This window comes from Scyliorhinus canicula, chromosome 12 (genome assembly GCF_902713615.1).
Source record: "Scyliorhinus canicula chromosome 12, sScyCan1.1, whole genome shotgun sequence".
Classification (NCBI taxonomy): domain Eukaryota; kingdom Metazoa; phylum Chordata; class Chondrichthyes; order Carcharhiniformes; family Scyliorhinidae; genus Scyliorhinus; species Scyliorhinus canicula.
In genome coordinates, this window is record NC_052157.1 from 23,109,538 (window position 1) to 23,129,348 (window position 19,811).

Genomic DNA, 19,811 nt, shown 5'->3' on the forward strand with positions numbered 1-19,811 from the left:
GAAAGGTAAGTTTGGAGCCTGTGGGGGGCGGAGAGGGGATTGAGCACCACAGCCGTGCTCGGGAGGGGACTGGTCTACGATCGGTGCCCACCGATCGTCGGGCAGGCGTCTCCAAGAGAGGCACTGGGCGCGATTATCCACTCCTGCGCGGCATCGGGAAGGCTGTTGTGAACTCGGCCGAGTTTCACAACGGCGTCGGAGGCCGCTCCTCGCGCCCTATTCCCCGCCCCCCGGCCAGGGGGCTAGGAGCGGCGTTGTGAGAAACTCGGCCACCGGGCCTTGATGCTTGCGTCAAAGCGGCGCGCCGAGAATGACGCGACAGCGGCGCCTAAGTGACGTCAGCCGTGCATGCGCAGGTTGCCCGGCTCCAGCCCGCGCATGCGCGGTTGCCGTCTTCCCCTCCGCTGCCCCGCAAGACGTGGCGGCTTGATCTTGCGGGGCGGCGGAGGGGAAAGAGTACGTCTTCCCGATGCCGCGCGGGAGCGGAGAATCGCGCCCACAATCTCTCACACATTCGCACACTCACACAATCTCACGCACACAATCTCTCACATATTCACACTCAGACAATCCCCCACACATTCACACACTCGCAATCTCTCACACATTCACATTATCTCTAACATTTGCACATTCACAATCTCTCTAACATTTCACCCTCACACGCATATTCACAGTCTGACACACTTTCATACTCGCAACAGTCTTTCAATTAAGTTTGATCTCTCACTGAACAGCAGTAATATTTTTACACAAGTTATGCACTACCTGCATTTAAATGTTCAGCCTAATCCTTTACTATCCAAAGATTCCGTATATTTTTCTCTAACACAATAAGTGTATCAGGTTAAATAATTAAATAAAAACTTCTCTTTTTCACTTATTACCTGCTCATATTCAATAAAACTCTCTGCTGTTTCAACAGTTTCTCACTCAAAGTATTATTTAAGTGTTAACCTCTAATTAAATGGAGTTCAGATTGTACATTACTTCTTTCCCAATGGATGGTAATTTTGATGCTAGGTATTATGTTAATTTCTGTATTCAACATCTACAAGCAACAATATATAAGTGAATAAATTGATATCAAATTCACCAATTATCCAAAATAAAACATTGCTTAATATATGCTTCATATATAGTGCAATCTCAAAGTGTTACTATTGTGAACTCCAGTACACCAAAAAAAGGAACTTCATTTCAATATAATCTATTCTTGAAGGGTTTACATGTATCCGTGTGTGTGAGGGTGACTGTGTATGTATGTAGGTCAATGTGTGAATGTGTTTGTGTGTGTGTACATGTGAGATGTGTGTGTGTGTGAGGATGAGCGTGTGTATTTAGGTCAATGTGTGTGTATGTGTGAGAGGGTGACTGCATGTAGGTCAATATGTGAATGTGTTTGTGTGTGTACGTGTGAGGTGTGTGTGTGTGTGGGCGAGTGTGTGTGTATTTAGGTCAATGTGTGTGCGTGTGAGTATGAGGGTGTGTATGTCGGTCAATGTGTGAATGTGTTTGTGTGTGTACATGTGAGAGTGTGTGTGTGAGGGCGGATGTGTGCATATTCTATGTTCTATTTAGGTTAATGTGAATGCATGTGAGTATGAGGGCGTGTGTGTATGTAGGTCAATGTGTGAATGTGTATGCATGTGAGAGTGTGTGTATGAGCATGTGGGTGTGTGTGTGTGTGTGAGGGTGTATGTGTGAGGGTGTATGTGAGGGTGAGTATGTCAGGATGTGTGTGTGTAAGGGTGTGTATGTGAAGGTGTTCGTGTTTGGGTGAGTTTGTGAGGGTGTGTGTGGGTGTGAGGCTGTGTGTGTGTTTGGGTGCATTTGTGAGGGTGTGTGTCTTTGTGTGTATGTAATTCACATCTCCAAATGTGTGCAAGCAGACGCTTTTATTTTCCAAACAAGAAATTCAGGAAAGTGTTAAATTCTCCAAGAACAGTGGTGCGTGACAGTGATTAAGTGGGTAATTTGGACAGATATTCCTGATGCATTGCTGACTTTTATTAGACACTCAGTGTGTCAGTGCAGTTTGCAGTTAGCAGGCTGTCTGAGTTCACATCAGTAAGTCATGATAAAGTGGACAGGCAATCAGTCAGGGTGTTAGATGCCACTGCCACACAGCTACCCCATTAACAAAACCAATGAAATGATGAGTAGAAGCTCAAGAAACCCCACAGGAGACTCGTGAATCCTGACTTTAGCCTCAACACATTTTCTTTTTAAAAATTATCAAAACACGATTCTTAAGAATGACTAACTTTATTTATAACATTAAAGGGTAACTCATAGGTCGTAAAAACTCGTAATCAAATTCAATTTTTGCCTCTAATATTCCATGCAAAGTGAAAATCTTTACGGAGACACACCTGTTAAGCAGACTCCCCTGCTGCTGTTACACAAATCCATGAATATTCGAACCTAAAAAAAAAGTAACCAGAGTTCAAATAAAAATGTAACAGAACCACACTTTCAGATTTGCCTCTTCTCCAACATCTGAAATTTGCTCGAGATATCGAAATGGCTTCGATTCCGTTACCCACCCACCCGGCACATCTTCGAAACAAGTTTCTCTTATTATCAAAGCTGCCAGTGACAGGCAACTTGACTCCCACGTTGGTGCTCAGCAGTTGTAACAGCAGAATGTTTGTGGCTTGAACAATATTAGCAGCTGCCATGGGCTCCGGTAATCCACCGCAGGGCCTGCCAGACGCATTGGTCAATAGCCGAATGAGTCGGGTGTAGACTATTCATTAACTTGCAACCATTCTGCTGAAATGAAAGACAAAGTGAAAATGACAGTGGCAAGTGGAAATGGAAATGCTGCCTCCCTCCTGCGAAGTGAAAGGTGATCAGTACAGCAAGAACACAGACTGCCAGGCCTACTGTGGTTATCCAACATTTTCTGCTTTTCCCACAGTATGTTCCTTTTATTTAAGTTGTGAGTGTGACTATACAATCACCTTCACATCACTGTTAAATCCTCCTTCTTTGTTTCATATGCAACGCACTTTATCAATGCAAGCTGTTGGCAAAGTGGGAGGACAAATTAAAGACATTCTCTCTCCTTCTAACAATCAGCTCTGGATCTGATGTTTCAACCATTCCAACACTGTAGAAGAGCGCTCCAGCACTTCTTTAATATTATCAAATTTATTAATGCCATCGGGGCGGCACGGTTGCACAGTGGTTAACACTGTTGCCACACAGCGCCAGGGACCCGGGTTCAATTCCGGTCTTGGGTGACTGTGTGGAGTTTGCGCTTTCTCCCCGTGTCTGCGTGGGTTTCCACCGGGTGCTCCGGTTTCCTCCCACAGTCAAAAGATGTGCAGGTTAGGTGGACTAGCCATACTAAACTTACCGTTTAGTGTCCAAAAGATGTGCGGGTTGGATGGGGTTACAGAGATCGGGTGGGGCCAAGTAGGGTGCACTTTTACATAGGGTGTACCTGCTGTACTCTTCGGTGCAGACCCGAAGGGCTGAATGGTCTCCTTCTGCACTATGGGGATTCTATGATTAAGAAATGTGAACATGGAGTGACTGAAAGAAGGGCAGATGGCACTGACATTAAGCAGAGGGTTGAATGTCAAAATTCTGCACAATATCTTTTATGGTTCAATTTTATGTTCATCCTGAGGTAAAAGTATTGCAATTAGGTTTTCTCCAGTAAGTTTTGCCAGAGCTTTTCATGCATTCATTTATAGAAGCTGCCAGAAAGTTGAGAGTGCAATTGAATTTGTTCGTCTGTTAGTTTGCTGTCAGGAGTGGCTTTACCAGCTTAAAGTTGTTGGTCTGCGATTAACTAGGTCCAGTCACAATTCACATGATAAGAATATAGTTTCTGCTGTATGAGAAGGGGAAGCTTGGAGGAAGAAACCATGTTCCATATCAGGGAATTGGAAAGATTGAAAGCCAGTGTTAATGCCACTCTTCATTAGGTATTAAGGGCAGTCGCCTATAATGATTTGGAAGATCTATCGATGCAGGTTAATTAGCAATTGGTGGTATTTAGAATCTGCTGTACATAATACAATGAATACGGCGTCATCCAGTTAAAGCTAGAAATGAAGTGAAAGAATACACAGCCATATACACACCCACATATACGCCTATATACATGCCCCATACACACCCATGTACACACCCACATACACGCCCATATACACACAGCCATATACACACCCACATACATGCCCCTATACACACCCATGTACACACCCACATACACGCCCATATACACACAGCCATATACACACCCACAAACACACCTACATACATGGCCCTATAAACGCCCACATACACACCCATATGCACACCCACATACATGCCTACATACATGCCCATATACACACCCATGTAAACGCTCACATACACGCCCATATACACACCCACATACACAGGTTGGTGTCTGTCAATTAATTTTTGAGCAGTTTCCACTTAACTGACATTAAGCTTCAATGCACAGCAAATCTCTGGCTTCAGAGCATTTTAATCCAAGTAAACCTTCTAGAGCAAGTTATATTTGCACTTTTCCTGCTTGGATATTATGCCATACACCAACAGCCTAGTTTTGCAATCAATTAATTTCTGTAACAGCCGGTTTTGGATAAGGGCTGGAATTTCGCCAAAATTGCACCGAGTGCTGGGTGAGGCGAGAAAAGCTGTGTGAAAGCGGCCGGCTTCACAGACCCCTTTCTTCGCCTGACTAAACGGGACTCTGTGTAATTTCAGAGTGCTGGCGAGGGTGACACAGCCAGCTGGGGGGGTGGGGCCTAAGCACGTCGGCGACGCCAGGATTCTGAGATCGGGGCGCCCTTTTTAAAGGGTGTCCCAATCTCAACATCAAATTCAAGCCGCTCCCCACAACTGACAATGGAAACCCCCTCACGAGCCCCCCCCAAGCATCGGGCCAGCTCCACTGCCCCCCACACACACACACACAAAACGCTAAGATTATTGCACTTCCCCCACCATGCAAACATCAGAGCACTGCCCCTCCCTCACAGGTTTCGGCATACCCCCCCCAACATGCATCAGTGCAGCCCCTCCCCATCAGTGGCACTGCCTCCATCCCCTTTCACGTGCACTAGACACTCCCCCCTCCCCACAAAAGAGGAACATCCCCAATGGTGTTCCCCAGTGTGACCATCCCTAGCACTTCCAGCTTGGCACTGCCACCCTGGAACCATCACCCTGCCAGGGGCCATACCTCACTCAGCACCCCCGGCATGGTCATCAGGACTGATTTTCGCTTTTGAAGACCATTGGTGATTCGCGGAGGTGTGACAATGTGCCAGGTGGGTGGGAGGATAAAGCTTGGGCAGACGTTGCTGCTTCAAAGTCGTTCTGAACCTGATTAAGTAACTGGGGGGGATTGGGGAAGATCTCAAACTGAGATCTCGCCGGCACAAATCCCATTTTTGGCCACTCGCGAGATTTAGCGGCCATTACAGGATTTGTGGCTGCAACTAACAGGGCCGTTAAATCGTGGCCAGAATGATTATTATTATTCGTTGAGCAGCTGAGACATAAAGCATCAGTTAATATTTACATTGATAATATGCAGTTCTCGTAATTCCATTATGACAATACAAAATATGCCTTAAACATTGAAGTCTGCAGTAACTGTTCCCTCTCACGCATCCTTGATGAATACATGTTTAAAATGGTACTTTTCTCAATTGCACCTTGGAATGTTTCATTTTCTTTGGGTCTGAGGTATCAGCTTTTAAATCATTTACAATACACAACATTTTTATGTGATTATCTGCTCTTTAAACACCTTCAGATATTCAGTAGTCATTTGGCAGTGGGTTATCCAGGGTTACCCGGAAAGGTAATTGACTTCTATTCAAAATTAGCCAAATTGGTCCAGTTAAAATGTTGTTAATGTTTTACATCCCCTTATTAAGCAATGGAATTTGTATTTGTACTATATTGACAATTAAAGGCTTGGTTCATGAAATATGTTGGTTTTTAGCAATATTTGATAGCTGTGCTTCACCAACTGGAAGAGCACTGGGGAGAAGCGAACTGTTCTGAACACAGGGGCAATAATGCTCATTAAGTAAAATCAATGGTTTCGAAAGACAAGGTCAGCAGTGCCATTTAAATTCCAATGTTCTTTGACAAAGGGACTTGTCACAGAGCATTTGCTTCTTGTGGTTACTGTTAAAAATATAATACTGGATTGAACCATCATTATAATTGCAAACTAAAGTTGAAGTTTGCAACGCTAAAGTGCACAAATATAATCACCTTTATCAGTGTCACAAGTAGGCTTACATTAACACTGCAATGAAGTTACTGTGAAAAGCCCCTAGTCGCCGCGCTCCGGCCCCTGTTTGGGTAAACCGAGGGAGAATTCTGAATGTCCAATTCACCCTACAGTCTTTCGGGACTTGTGGGAGGAAACCGGCGCTCCCGGAGGAAACCCACACAGACACAGGGAGAACATGCAGACAGTGGCCCAAGCCAAGAATCAAACCCAGCTCCCTGGCGCTGTGAAGCAATTGTGCTAACCACTGTGCTGCCGTGCCGCCCATGAATGTTTCCACAGGTCAGGATTACATTCTTCCCTGTTTCGCTGATAGTAACATTTGTTTTGTATCCGGAAACCGCTGAACTGCATTACGACTGAAAAGCCTCCAGGGGGCGGTGGCTTAGTGGTATTGTCGCTGCCCTAGTAATCCAGGGGACTCTGGGCAATGATCTGGGGTCCCAGATTTGAATCCCACCACGGCAGATGGTGAAATTTCAATAGATATTCCACAATCAGAAGTTCAATGATTACTGATCCCCTTCAGGGAAAGAAATCTGCCATCCTTGTCAGGCCTACATGTGACTCCAGACCCTCTGAACTGCCCCAGCAAACCACTCAGTTCAAGGGAAATCTAGGCCCTTCTCCCCACCCTATCCCCATAACCCCGCCTAATGTACAGGTCAATTGTACCATGGCCAATCCAGCTAACCTGCTGGATTGTGGGAGGAAACAGGAGCACCCGGAGGGAACCCACACAGACACGGGGAGAAAGTGCAAACACCGCACAGACAGTTGGCCGAGGCCGGAATTGAACCTGGGTCCCTGGCCCTGTGAGGCAACAGTGCTAATCACTGTGTCGCCGTGCCGCCCTCTTTGTTTACGGGACCATTCTGTGCACAAATTGGCTGCAGCGTTGTTACAACATCACAACAGAAACTACACTTCAGAATAAGGTACTTCCTCAACTGCAGAGCATTTGGCCATTTAACGGATTAAATAAATACAATCTTCCTTTCTTTTTCTCTTTCTTTCTTCTGCCTCTTTAAAATGAACGGGGTAGATTTGGGTTTTCACAGCGTGACAGGTATTCAGAGGGAACGGATCACCTGCTCTTCCTCGAATCTATCTGATTCTCACTCCACATGCTGTTGTCTATACGGATAAGATTGAGTCTACATTTTGACCTTTATGATTAACAGTGGTGATTAACAGATGTTCAGCGATAATGTTTAATTGCTCAAAGAAAGCCACAACTGGAAGTCCAACACAACAAGAAACAAGGATAATGATTGATTTTCCTATTTTAACGACATCCACACATATTTCTGTTTTTAACCTGAACATCAGTCTAAATTGCTTAGCCTTTTTTGCCAAACCTAAATAATAAACATCATATTCCATACACGAGTTACATTTTGTCTAAGGTAGTGTCAGTTAATATTGAGTAAAGTAAGTGGCTGGTTAGCTCAGATGGTTAGCTGGCTGGGTGTGTGGTTTAGAATAACGTCAACAGCACAGGACCATTCGGCCCATTGAGTCTGCGCTGACCCTCTGAAAGAGCATCCTACCTATGCCCACTCCCCTGTAACCCAACCTAACCGTTGGAAACTAAGGGACAATTTAGCATGGCAATTCCACCTAACCTGCATATTTTTGGACTGTGGAAGGAAACCGGAGCACCCGGGGGAAACCCACGCAGACGTACAAACTCCATACAAACAGTCACCCAAGGCCTGGATTGAACCCGGTCCCTGCCGCTGTGAGGCAGTTGTGCTAGACATTGTGTCACCTATTCCAATCCCTGTTCAATCCCTGTTCTGGCTGAGGAGTTCTTGTGGGCTGCCTCCTCGCTCTGCCCCATGGCAAAGTTGCAGAATTAATTGTGATTTGATATCCCTCTAATTAATCAAGGATGCTACCTGAAGAAGATCGACCTGGTGCCAAATCTGAAGCTAACACTATAAAACGTGACAAATGGCATGATTGTAAAGACAACATGCTGGGCCAGAACATCTGCTGAAGTGTTAAGGAAGCCAGGGTTGGACAGAACCCAGCAGCTCAATCTCCAGAGTGAATCCTTTATTTCTGATCCTGCTGTTTGGAGCATATGTGTGATCCCACCCCCCTTCACTTGTAGTTTCTGTGGTAAAATATAAATAACCTGCAGCCTGAAAGTATAGTCAGTGTATGGGACTCAGTCTCTTCTTCCAGGACTCGACAGAAAAAATGTTGCTCAGTGTAGAGCTTGCATTATTAAACTCGGGGACGCGACCCGCGGGCGGGTGTCAGGAGGGTCACGGAGCCGTCCGTCGCGGCGCTTCTAATTGCGCAAATCTGTGCACCACAGCAGCCGGCTGTTAATAACGGCAGCTGCAATTGGCCTTCAGAATAGCTGCGAACATGTAAAGAAAATGCAGCTGCACTGCGTATGCGTGCCCAATCACCGGCGGGCATGCGTAAAACTATACACATGCGCGCCTATGATCGGGCACACATGCACAGTGTGGCCACTTTTTTTTTTTAAACGGGCGCAACTTTTTGTTTTACAAGTTCGGGGGGGTTTATTCATTTATTTTATTCATTTAATTTTTATTTTTTTCATTTATTTTATTCATTTTATTTTTTTTTACAAGTTCGGCGGGGGGTTTTAATTGATAACATTTTACAGGAAAGAATTGCAGTACTTTTGACAGATGGAGACTCCATACTTTCCAACACGGGAAGGCTTCACCTTCATCCAACAGGTTCCATTGTGTACGAGGGCCAAAGGGGCCCAAAACCAGTTCCTCCATTTTTGTCAGCAGCAAACAAGGTAAGAGGAAATGGTGGGTCGCGAAGGTCGGCCGGGTTGGGTCCTGAAGGTTGGCCGGTTGATAAAAATGGGTCCCCGGAAAAAATGTTTGAAGAACACTGGTGTAGAGGACTGGGAAATTGGTCGGGATTCAATCGACCCCCCCCTCACCTTGGCGGTTTTCCAGCAGGGGAGGCATGTCACCATTGGCCACCGGGGGATGTTCCAGGTAAAATATCTGTTTTGTGTGGCTCGCCCACCTCACTGCTAGGAGACCCGCTCCGGATGATCGCCTGTAGCAGGGCTGGAAGAACTCGCTCCTCAGAGCTGCCGCCAATTTTATTTAAATCATTCTCAAAACATGGGCTGAATGATGTGGTTCTTTGTTACAGTTTGATATAGGCCAGTGTTTTACGGCTGGATATCGGTCTACTGAATCATAGAATCCCTACAGTGCAGAAGGAGGCCATTCTACCCATCAAGTCTGTACTGACCCTCTGAAAGAGCACCCCACCAAGGCTTACTCTGCTGCCCTATCCGCATAACTTTATCTAACCTGCACATCCCTAGACACTAAGGGGCAATTTTATCATGGCTAATCCACCTAGCCTGTACGCCTTTGGACTGTAGGAGGAAACCGGAGCACCCAGAGGAAACCCATGTTGACACGGGGAGAAAGTGCAAATGTCACACAGAGAGTCACCCAAGGCCAGAATCGAACCCCGGGTCCCTAGTGCTGTGAGGCAGCAGTGATAACCACTGTGCCACCATGCTGCCCCGGCAGTAGAAAGCATTCTGATGATTCACAATAGTTTTATTGTGATAGTAGAGTTCAGCACAAACACTGCTTTCTGTGGTGATATGCCTGTGAGTAATATTATTGATGGCTGGTGGTGTGACCTCCAACCAGCAGGTGGCTGTACAGACCCACCATGTGGCCTCAAGGCAGTGGTCATGTGGCAAGGTACTCAGATATAATTGGGGACAAATCCAGTGATCCTCAGATGATAATAAGATGTACAAGAGGACAGAATTGCACTAGGACTAGTTCCAGAGGAGTACAAAGAAACTCCATGATAACTTGCTCTGTAACCGATCGTTATCTTACTACGTGTGATTTAATAAAGATCCTGGTTTGGACAAGTCTCAAGTCATTTGGTAGTCTCCTTGCTAGACATCGAACACCAAACATAACAGTTTCCATTCTTCCCTTCTGGATCCTCTCCCTGTCCAGTGGAAAGTCCCAGTTCTCGGGTACAAGATTCAATGAGCATCGCCTGCTCTCAACTCACTCAGAAGCAAGTCCTGGTGTACATTTAAAGGGACCTCCATTTCTAACATTGTCAGCCAGTTCAGAGACAACCACACTGATGCGAGACTGGAGTTGCATTTAGGCCAGATCAAGTACAGATGATGGACTTCCATTCCTAAGGGACTGCAGTGAATGAGTTGAGTTTAGTCCAACAGTTTGGTGATCACTGTGGTGGAAGGGTCTGGTACATAAGGTGTTAATGTGAGCCTGAGTACAGTATCACCCACACAGTGAGCAGTCACTTTGCTGACATCAGTGTTTTATTCAGATGGTTTTTCAAACAAATTCAATATAAATTTACACAAACATTCACAGCAGGATTTGAAATTTAGAAAAGGTGGGCAGGAGAAGCCACCAGTTGAGATCTTAGTGCCAAAGGGGCATTCTTATGTCAGAATGATTAAAATGTATTAAAATAACTAATGATTATATCAGAAACTTTGGCTTTCTTTTCTGCACTTTGTCTCCTCGAGGCATTGGCTCTGAATGAGAAGCGAATCCATAGTGGCCAGTGGCTCTCTGGCATCTTCATGGTCGTTCAACATATGGGCAGGTTATTGAGACACTGTCCAAGGAAACCAAATTCTGTTTCAATCAACCAGTATAGGTTAAAGCAAATTATTGCAGATGCTGGAATCTGAACCAAAAAGAGAAAATGATGGAAAATCTCAGTGGGTCTGGCAGCATCTGTGGAGAGAGAACAGCGCTAACGTTTCAAGTCTGGATGACCCCGTTGTCAGAGCTCAGTATGGGTTTAGGAGAAAATAAAAATTCATGTTTGTTCTTGATGCCCACCTTATCCCCCACCCCCACCCCCAGGTCACACAGAGGTCAATTGTAATAGTCTGATCTCTTCACACATCTTCTCTACCGAGTAGTACTACACTCCTGTATGCTTCACCCGATGCATGTGTCTATGTATTTACACTGTGTATTTTGTGTTTGCCATAAGGGCAGCACGGTAGCATTGGGGATAGCACAATGGCTTCACAGCTCCAGGGTCCCAGGTTCGATTCCGGCTTGAGTCACTGTCTGTGCGGAGTCTGCACATCCTCCCCATGTGTGCGTGGATTTCCTCCGGGTGCTCCGGTTTCCTCCCACAGTCCAAAGATGTGCAGGTTAGGTGGACTGTCCATGATAAATTGCCCTTAGAGTCCAAAATTGCCCTTAGTGTTGGGTGGGGTTACTGGGTTATTGGGATAGGGGGAGGTGTTGACCTTGGGTAGGGTGCTCTTTCCAAGAGGCGGTGCAGACTCGATGGGCTGAATGGCCTCCTTCTGCACTGTAAATTCTATGATATTATGTATTTTCTTTTCATGTACGGAATGATCTGTCTGAACTGTGCGCAGAACAATACTTTTCACTGTACCTCGGTACACGTGACAATAAACAAATCCATTCCAGCCCACTCCGATGGAGTTCAACTAATGCAGAACAGACCAGCGACCATCCTGGTGTGTGCGGTTGTGGTGATTGTCTCTTCCAGGGCAACAGAGCAGAGTAAGGGTCACCTGGCCCGGGCGGCTGATCGGGACTCAGAGTGGGGAATCACCCGAGGAGAAGCAGATCTCCTGGGCAGAGGCATTCTAGAATTAGCTGCTAACAAGCTGCTGCTCAACCTGACTTGTTAATAAATCCCTTGTCGTTCACTGGTTCAGTGCAATGACTTACATGGATTAAGCCACTGAAATTGTGTGAGATCAAAATCACTCTCCTAAATTTAATCCAGATGTGGAACTTAAAGATTCAATGCAAACTTATTAATGACCATTGGAATCCCAATGTGCTTCAATGCCGTTCAGGAAAAAATATCGAGAATGTCCAACAATACACAATTCAGGAATTAGTTTGCCGTACAATGATAGGACTGGATTTTTCAATGGGATCCAGATATTATGCTCCCAGGGGGTCCTGAGCCCACCCATGTCATCAGCAACCCAATGGTGTAAGCTTCTTGGAGGTAGCCTCCTAATTGGCTGTCTTCACGTCCTGTTAGGAACGCGAGGCAGACACCCCACACTGTAAGCCCAATCAGAGGGTGTGCAGCACTGTCAGGGCAACAGACTCACCATGAGGGCTGCACGCTACCGAGGCAGACTGGCGACCGCGCGGGGGCCTCATCCCGGAAGCTGCCTGCGCAGAGGTTATGAAGTAAAGAGGCTTGAGTTTGTACGGCCATCGGGCTGGAGTGGAAACAGCTGCAGCCTAGTGCCAGGTGGGCCTGTGGCCTTTCATTCTCATGGCCTCACCATCGGGGCATGGATGCTTCTGGTTCTGATGGTGCCCTGATCGGCAGCCATCCACTGCCTTGATGGGGGAAGAGTTCCGTCGGTGGAAGCTGTGTTCAGAACCAGATCTTCCCTATTTTCCTGATATGCCCATTTCCACAGGGTCAGGAAAATCCAGCCCACAAAATAAAAATAGCAGAAACAGAAGGTGGCCATTTGACCTGTCGTGCCTATGGCAGCTCTCTGCACGAGTTCTGCAATTAGTCCCTGTCATAGCCCCCACGAGGACCAATGGGAAAACTATCATTGATCGCCCATGGGACTCGTGGAGTACGAGCTTCCCAGATAGGGGCAGAGGCCACCCATCTGGGCTGGTTATGAACTAAAATAAAAGCAGGGCCAGCAAGGACTATACAGGGAGTGATATGCTGCCTTGTGCAGAACCCTATAAATAGTTAAGTAAAAACTATGTTCATTTACCGCCAGCTTCCTATGGCGTTGATTTAGCACAGTGGGCTAAACAGCTGGTATGGAATGCAGAACACTGCCAGCAGCACCGGTTCGATTCCCGTACCTGCCTACCCGAACAGGCGCCGGAATGTGGCGACTAAGGGTGTTTCACAGTAACTTCATTGAAGCCTACTTGTAACAGTAAGCGATTATTATAAGGGGCAGTACGGTAGCATAGTGGTTAGCACTGTGGCTTCGCAGCGCCAGGGTCCCAGGTTCGGTTCCCTGCTGGGTCACTGTCTGTGCGGAGTCTGCACGTTCTCCCTGTGTCTGCGTGGGTTTCCTCCGGGTGCTCCGGTTTCCTCCCACAGTCCAAAGATGTGCAGATTAGGTGGATTGGCCATGCTAAATTGCCCTTCGTGTCCAAAAAGGTTAGATGGGGTTATTGGGTTATGGGGATAGGGTGGAAGTGAGGGTTTAAGTGGGTCGGTGCAGACTCGATGGGCCGAATGGCCTCCTTCTGCACTGTATGTTCTACGTTCTATATTCCTCTGAGTTACCAAAGTCCCTTTCCCCGAGGCCCAGTGTTTCATTCACGTATTTCAAGTGTTTATCCAATTACTATTTGGAAGTTACTATTGAACCTGCTTCAGCCCGTGCATTCCAGATTGTAAAATCTCTCTGCTTTAGAAAGATTTCCCCTCATCTCACCTCTGGCTCTCTTTGCCAATTACCCCAAATATACCTCTTGGTATTGACCCTTCTGACACTGGAAACAGTTTCACCTTATTTGCTCTATCACAACTGTGCATGGTTTTGAAAGCCTCTAGTTAAAATCTTCCTTTAACCCTCTTTGTTCAAAGGAGAATATGCCCACCTTCTCCAATCTCTCCACAATACTGGCATCCTTCGTACCCTTCACATCCTTCCTAAAGTGTGGCACCTTGACTTGAACAATTAGATTATAATATACGCTCCTGAATAAAGTGCACATTAAAACGTACATCTGATAACCCAGAACCATCATAGGTTTTATCACTTCATAATCTAACTAGTTGATTTCATTTTCTAATTCAAATTATATTAGTTCTGGAAATTAACTTATTTGCCCCATAATTGAAACCAAAATACTGCAGATATTGGAACCATTTGGCTCTTAATCCCCTCAATTAAATTTGTTGGAGGTAGTTGCAATTATATAATGCATTCCTTTTGTTTATGATTGGCATTGTTTCAAGGTGCCTCTAGTGTCAATGTTTAAATTGAATATGAGTCGGGCATGTTTTTTATAAAACATACAGATTATTTCCTGATGAAATGCATTGGAAAAAAGTGCAATAAACTGTGCTTCAGTTGGGAGGAATATTTAACAGATTGTTTGGCAGTATTTTGAATTCCTTGAAGCATTCTTGTGATCAATTTGTTCTTTATAAACACTGTTCCACTTCAAAGTATACCCAGTTGAAATCATATTGTATCGACCATTGTTGCAAAGAACCCCATAATTTGTATGTACTGAACAAAAAATGAGTGAATATTCCCTACATCAACCACTGACTAAAAGGTTCCTGACACTGATAATTACCAGACCTGAGTTTCTTTGGTAAGTTTAAATACAATCAATATGCAAACGCAGCAATTTGATATATATCGCTGGGAGGTTAAGTGTAAGTAGAGTAGCAGAAATCGTCTGGCGACATGAAAGTATTCATGGGCATTTCTGACCCCTCGCAGGTTACTAACCAATTTGGGAATTAATAATGGCACACGCTGTTCAAACATTATTATTTCAGCAAAGTCTGGCCCATCTCAGTGACGACTGCTATATATCTGAATCTCAGCTTTGTACTAAACTCCCTTAATTACCTCCTGCATCTAATAGTCAAAATGCTAGTTAATCCCCAATGCGGAGAAGTGTGAGGCGATGCATTTTGATAGGAAGAACATGGAGAGACAATATAAAATAAGGGGTAACATTCTAAAAGGGGTGCAGGAGCAGAGGGACCTGGGTGTATATGTGCATAGATCATTGAAGGTGGCAGGATAGATGGAGAGAGATGTTAATAAAGTAGACAGTATTCTGGGCTTTATTAATAGGTGCATAGAGTGCAAGAGTGGGGCACGTTAGCACAGTGGTTAGCACAGTTGCTTCATAGCTTCAGGGTCCCATGTTCGATTCCTGGCTTCAATCACTGTCTGTGCGGAGTCTGCACTTTCTCCCCGTGTCTGCGTGGGTTTCCTCCGGGTGCTCCGGTTTCCTCTCACAGTCCAAAGATGCGCAGGTTAGGTGGATTGGCCATGATAAATTGCCCTTAGTGTCTAAAAAGGTTGGGAAGGGTTACTGGGTTATGGGGATAGGGTGGAAGTGTGGGCTTAGGTAGGGTGCTCTTTCCAAGGACCGGTGCAGACTCGATGGGCCGAATGGCCTCCTTCTGCACTGTAAATTCTATGATTCTATGATAAGAGCAAGGAGGTAATGCTGAACTTATGCAAGACACTAGTTAGACCTCAGCTGGAATATTGCATACAGTTCTGGACACCACACTATAGGAAGAATGTAGATGCATTGAAGAGCGTGCAGGAGAGGTTTACAAGAGTGGTTCCAGGGATGAGAGGTTGGGACTGTTCTCCTTAGAGAAAAGAAGGCTGACAGGAAATTTGATAGAGGTTTTCAGAATCATGAGGGGGGCTGAACAGAGTAGAAGGGGGAGAAACTGTTCCAGCTCGCAAAAGGATCAAGAACACGAGGGCACATATTTAAAGTGATTTTCAAAAGAAGCAATGTGATGCGAGAAAAATCTTTTCACACAGTGAGTGGTTGAAGTCTGGAATACACTGGCTGGAAGTATGGTGGAGGCAGGATCAGTGGAGGCATTCAAGAGGGCATTAGAAGATTACTTGAATAGAAACAATGTGCAGGGGTATGGGGAGGAAAGGCAGGGGAATGGTACTAAGTCAAAATGCTCGTTTGGAGAGGCAGTGTAGACTCGATGGGCCGAATGGTCTTCTGCACCGTAACAATTTTGTGATTTTGTGATTTCTGTTATTCAAGATGCTAGTTATGTTTTGTGGCCAATATTCTTCGGCCTTTTTTGAGAATTTTCACCTGCAACTCAAAGCCTAAGGGGGGGATTTTCCAGCCCATTGGCCAGTGGTGGATTCTTCTGATCCTGCCACTGCCAATGCGGTTTCACATTTTATGCACCCCGCGCCGCCGGGAAACCCGCTTACACTTTTTATCTCAGGCCAAACAATTATTTGATTATTTTTACACTGACGAGTAACAGCACTATCAGCTGCTAAACATGGTCTTGAATATTCAGACTCCCCAAATGCATAATTGATTCAATGTTAACAGCTGCATTTCAGACTACTTGGAACCAACATGGGCAGACAGAAGGGGCAGCACGGTGTCGCAGTGGTTGGCACAGCTGCCCCACGGCGCCGAGGTCCCAGGTTCGATCCCGGCTCTGGGTCACTGTCCGTGTGGAGGTTGCACATTCTCCCCCAGTTGCATGGGTTTCGGGTTTCGCCCTCACAACCCAAAGATGTGCAGAGTGGGTGGATTGGCCAAACTAAATTGCCCCTTAATTGGAAAAAATTAATTGGGTACTCTAAATTTATTTTAAAAAAGGAAACCAAAACATGGACAGCGTAAGGAACGTAAAAAAATTCATGTTCATGAGGTCATTAAGGAAGAGGAAATTTGCTCTGCCCATTTCAAGCAGCAAAGATTATGGTCCTCCCTGTCGCAGCATCCAAATCCCTTTTTAATGACTCCAAGGTTTTTCCCACCCAAAAATCCATTCAGATATTCAATTACTGATTGCTTGATATCCAAGATCCATCTTCCAGCAGTTTGAGCTCCAATGTTGAAAATCTACAGAGATCGTAGAGTAGGCGTCCAGGTGTATATTTTTCTAAATCTTCTCGTCTCTTCCTCATTCACCATCTTCCAAGATCGAAGAATCCAATTTCCTCATTATAGTTTAATATTCTCACACTGACCAGGAGGCCAAAGTCCAAAGACTTGATTGAATTTCAGGTGGGGTTGTCACTGGACCAGTAATCCAGCAGCCCAAAGCGAATGTTCTGGGGGCGTAGGAACAAATCCCACCAATTTAAATTCAATCAATGAAATCTTGTCAAAATGTTGTTAATGGCTATGAAAAAGTGAACCCCTCTTGTTCCTTAATGCCGTTTAGGGACGGAAATCTGCCGTCCTTACCTGGCCTGGCCTACATGTGAGTCCAGACCCATAGCAATGTGGTTGACACTTAACTGCCTGCTCAAGGACTATTAGGGATGGGCAACAAGTGCTGGTCTTGCCAGGGAAACACAATCCATGAAAGAATACAGTGTTTTAAAAATCTGGGAGCAGGAATCAAGCTTTCCATTCCCTCAAAGTTACCACATAATATGCTGTTTTTTTAAACAAGTTATTTATTTTCTGCATTTCTGGTACATTTGGTGAGCTGTGCTCGCCACTTTATTTCTGAGCGATTGGATACAACTAGAATTCACTGAGCTTACCGGGATCCTTGAGTAAGTCATCATCATGATGGTGTCCTCAGCTTCCTCTCGGCCCTTGGAGTCTTGGTGGCTTCTCTTGTTGCGGTTCCTCTGCTCGCTCGTCTCGGGGTCGTCCCGCTCCTGGTCCAGGCGCGAGATGAGGTCCATGGGCCATGTCCCGGAGGCCGACAGCTCCTCCAGGCGGCCCTCCAGAGCTTCCAGCTGGGGTCTCACCTGGCTGCATTTCACAAAGAGGTAAAGCAGCGCGCCGCAGTTGAGGAGGGTGAGCAGCAGGAGTCCCACCTGGAACACGGTTCCTCTGACTGAACTGCCCTGTCCTGCTCGCGAAGTCATCTTTCAATGTCCCGGGGGGGGTCGGGGGAAGGTCAGAGTGATGGGATTCCGAGGCTGGTTAAGCCGCCCCCCCCTGGCCAAATCACCCTCAGATCTGAGGAAAAACGGTTCAATATTCGACCCTCTGTTGCAAGAGGGTTTTATGGCTTTGACTGACGCCTGATTTACATGCAGCTTCGCTCTTTCTCTTCTGTGGCTGTTTTTTTTTTCTTTTGGAGACTAATCATATTCACTCCATTCATGCCCCACAGTGCATGAGTTACAAACATGACATTCAGAAACAAGGGACTGACTTACATTGAAAATTTGCAGGGCAATCTGACTCAGTTTGTGCACCCTTTATTGCCACAATGACAAACTGCACTTCCCGTCTACCAATCACAGGAATGAAGGACTTGCATTTTCCTTTGCCCGAAATAAACCATGATGTGGAGATGCCGGCGTTGGACTGGGGTGAGCACAGAACCGAAATAAAGCAAATTTTGGCGCAGTGGTCAGCAATGCTGCCTCACAGAGCCAGGGACCCGGGTTCAATTCCACCTCGGGTGACTGTGTGGAGTTTGCACATTCTCCCTGTGTGTCTGCGTGGATTTCCTCCGGGTGCTCCGGTTCCCTCCCACAATCCAAAGATGTGCAGGTTAGGTGGATTGCCCATGCTAAATTGCCGCTTGGTGTCCAGAGATGCGCAGTTTGGGTGGGGATACGGCGTGGGGGTGGGCCTGGGTAAGGTGTTCTTTTGGAGGGTCCGTGCAGATTCGATGGGCTGAATGGCTTCCTTCTGCCCTGTCGGGATTCTCTGATTCGATGAAAAAGAAGCAAGTCCCTAATAATATGCTCCTGTATCCCCAGTCATAACCCATTCTAGTCCGAGGGATGCCCTCCAATATTCCTGATTATTCTGTTGTAACTCTGGTAATATTCCATGATATTCCCAAATGAGATCCCTTTGTATTACCTATACTTTCCCCATTGCAGTGTCCCTGCAATTGCCCTGCTATAACTGTTAATATCCTGCTGTAGTGATCACAGATGCTGGGGGGCAGTTTGATGGGGAGGGCGGGGGGTGGGGGGGTTCTTACAAAGATTGCTGTGGAACCCTACCCTGTTCCCCGGATTGAAGAACCGAGCAGTTGTTCTCCAGAAACCAGGCAAACTGAAAAATTGTACAACTCCGGAATCAGTCTGGTGTATTATGTGTTTTGGAAATCCATACCTGGAATGCAGTTTTGGTTGCCTTATCTAACCAATGATATACTGGCATTGGAGGCAGTCCAGAGAAGATTTATGACGTTGTTCCCGGGAACTGAGATATTTTCTTATAAGGAGAGGTTGAGTAGATTGGGCCTGTACTCATTGGAGTTTAGAAAAATAAGAGGCAACCTTATTGAGACATAGAGGATTCTCAGGGGCTTGGCAGGGTAGAAGATGGGAGGTCATTTCCCCTTGTGGGAGAGCCCAGGACCAGAGGGCGTAATCTTAGAGTAAGGGGCACCCACCCATTTAAGACAGAGATGAGGAGGGATTTCTTCACTCAGAGGATAATGAATCTGTAGAATTCTTTTGCCGTAGACGTTGGGTCCTTAACTATGTTCAAGGCTGAGATAAGGATATTTTTAATCAGGAAGGGAATCGAGGGTTATGGGGACAAAGTGGGAAAGTGAAGTTGAGGATTATCAGATCAGATCAGGCATGAACTCATTGAATGGGGGAAGCAGGCTCAATGAGCCAAATGGCCTACTTCTGCTCCTCGGCCATCTGGTCCATTCTTTAGCATTACCTACCCCTGAGTGGTAATGGTGCTCAGTCACTGAATTTGTTTACAACCCAGATCTCAGATTGAAGTGAAATGAAAATCGTTTATTGTCACGAGTAGGCTTCAATGAAGTTACTGTGAAA

At 45.8% G+C, this 19,811-nt stretch overlaps 1 protein-coding gene across 4 annotated transcripts in view; it reads right to left on the reverse strand.

Annotated features, from left to right (window-relative positions):
• Nucleotides 1-19,811, reverse strand: part of gldn (gliomedin) — a 206,503-nt gene that overhangs the window by 26,626 nt on the left and 160,066 nt on the right. For 2 of the 4 annotated variants that reach the window (XM_038813341.1, XM_038813342.1), the window contains exon 2: nt 2,376-2,427. In XM_038813341.1, the coding sequence (XP_038669269.1) occupies nt 2,376-2,427 (52 nt within the window). Of the gene's footprint in view, nt 1-2,375; nt 2,428-2,553; nt 2,701-17,582; nt 17,916-19,811 lie in introns of those variants that run through there. The other 2 variants (XM_038813340.1, XM_038813343.1) reach the window with 2 other exon arrangements.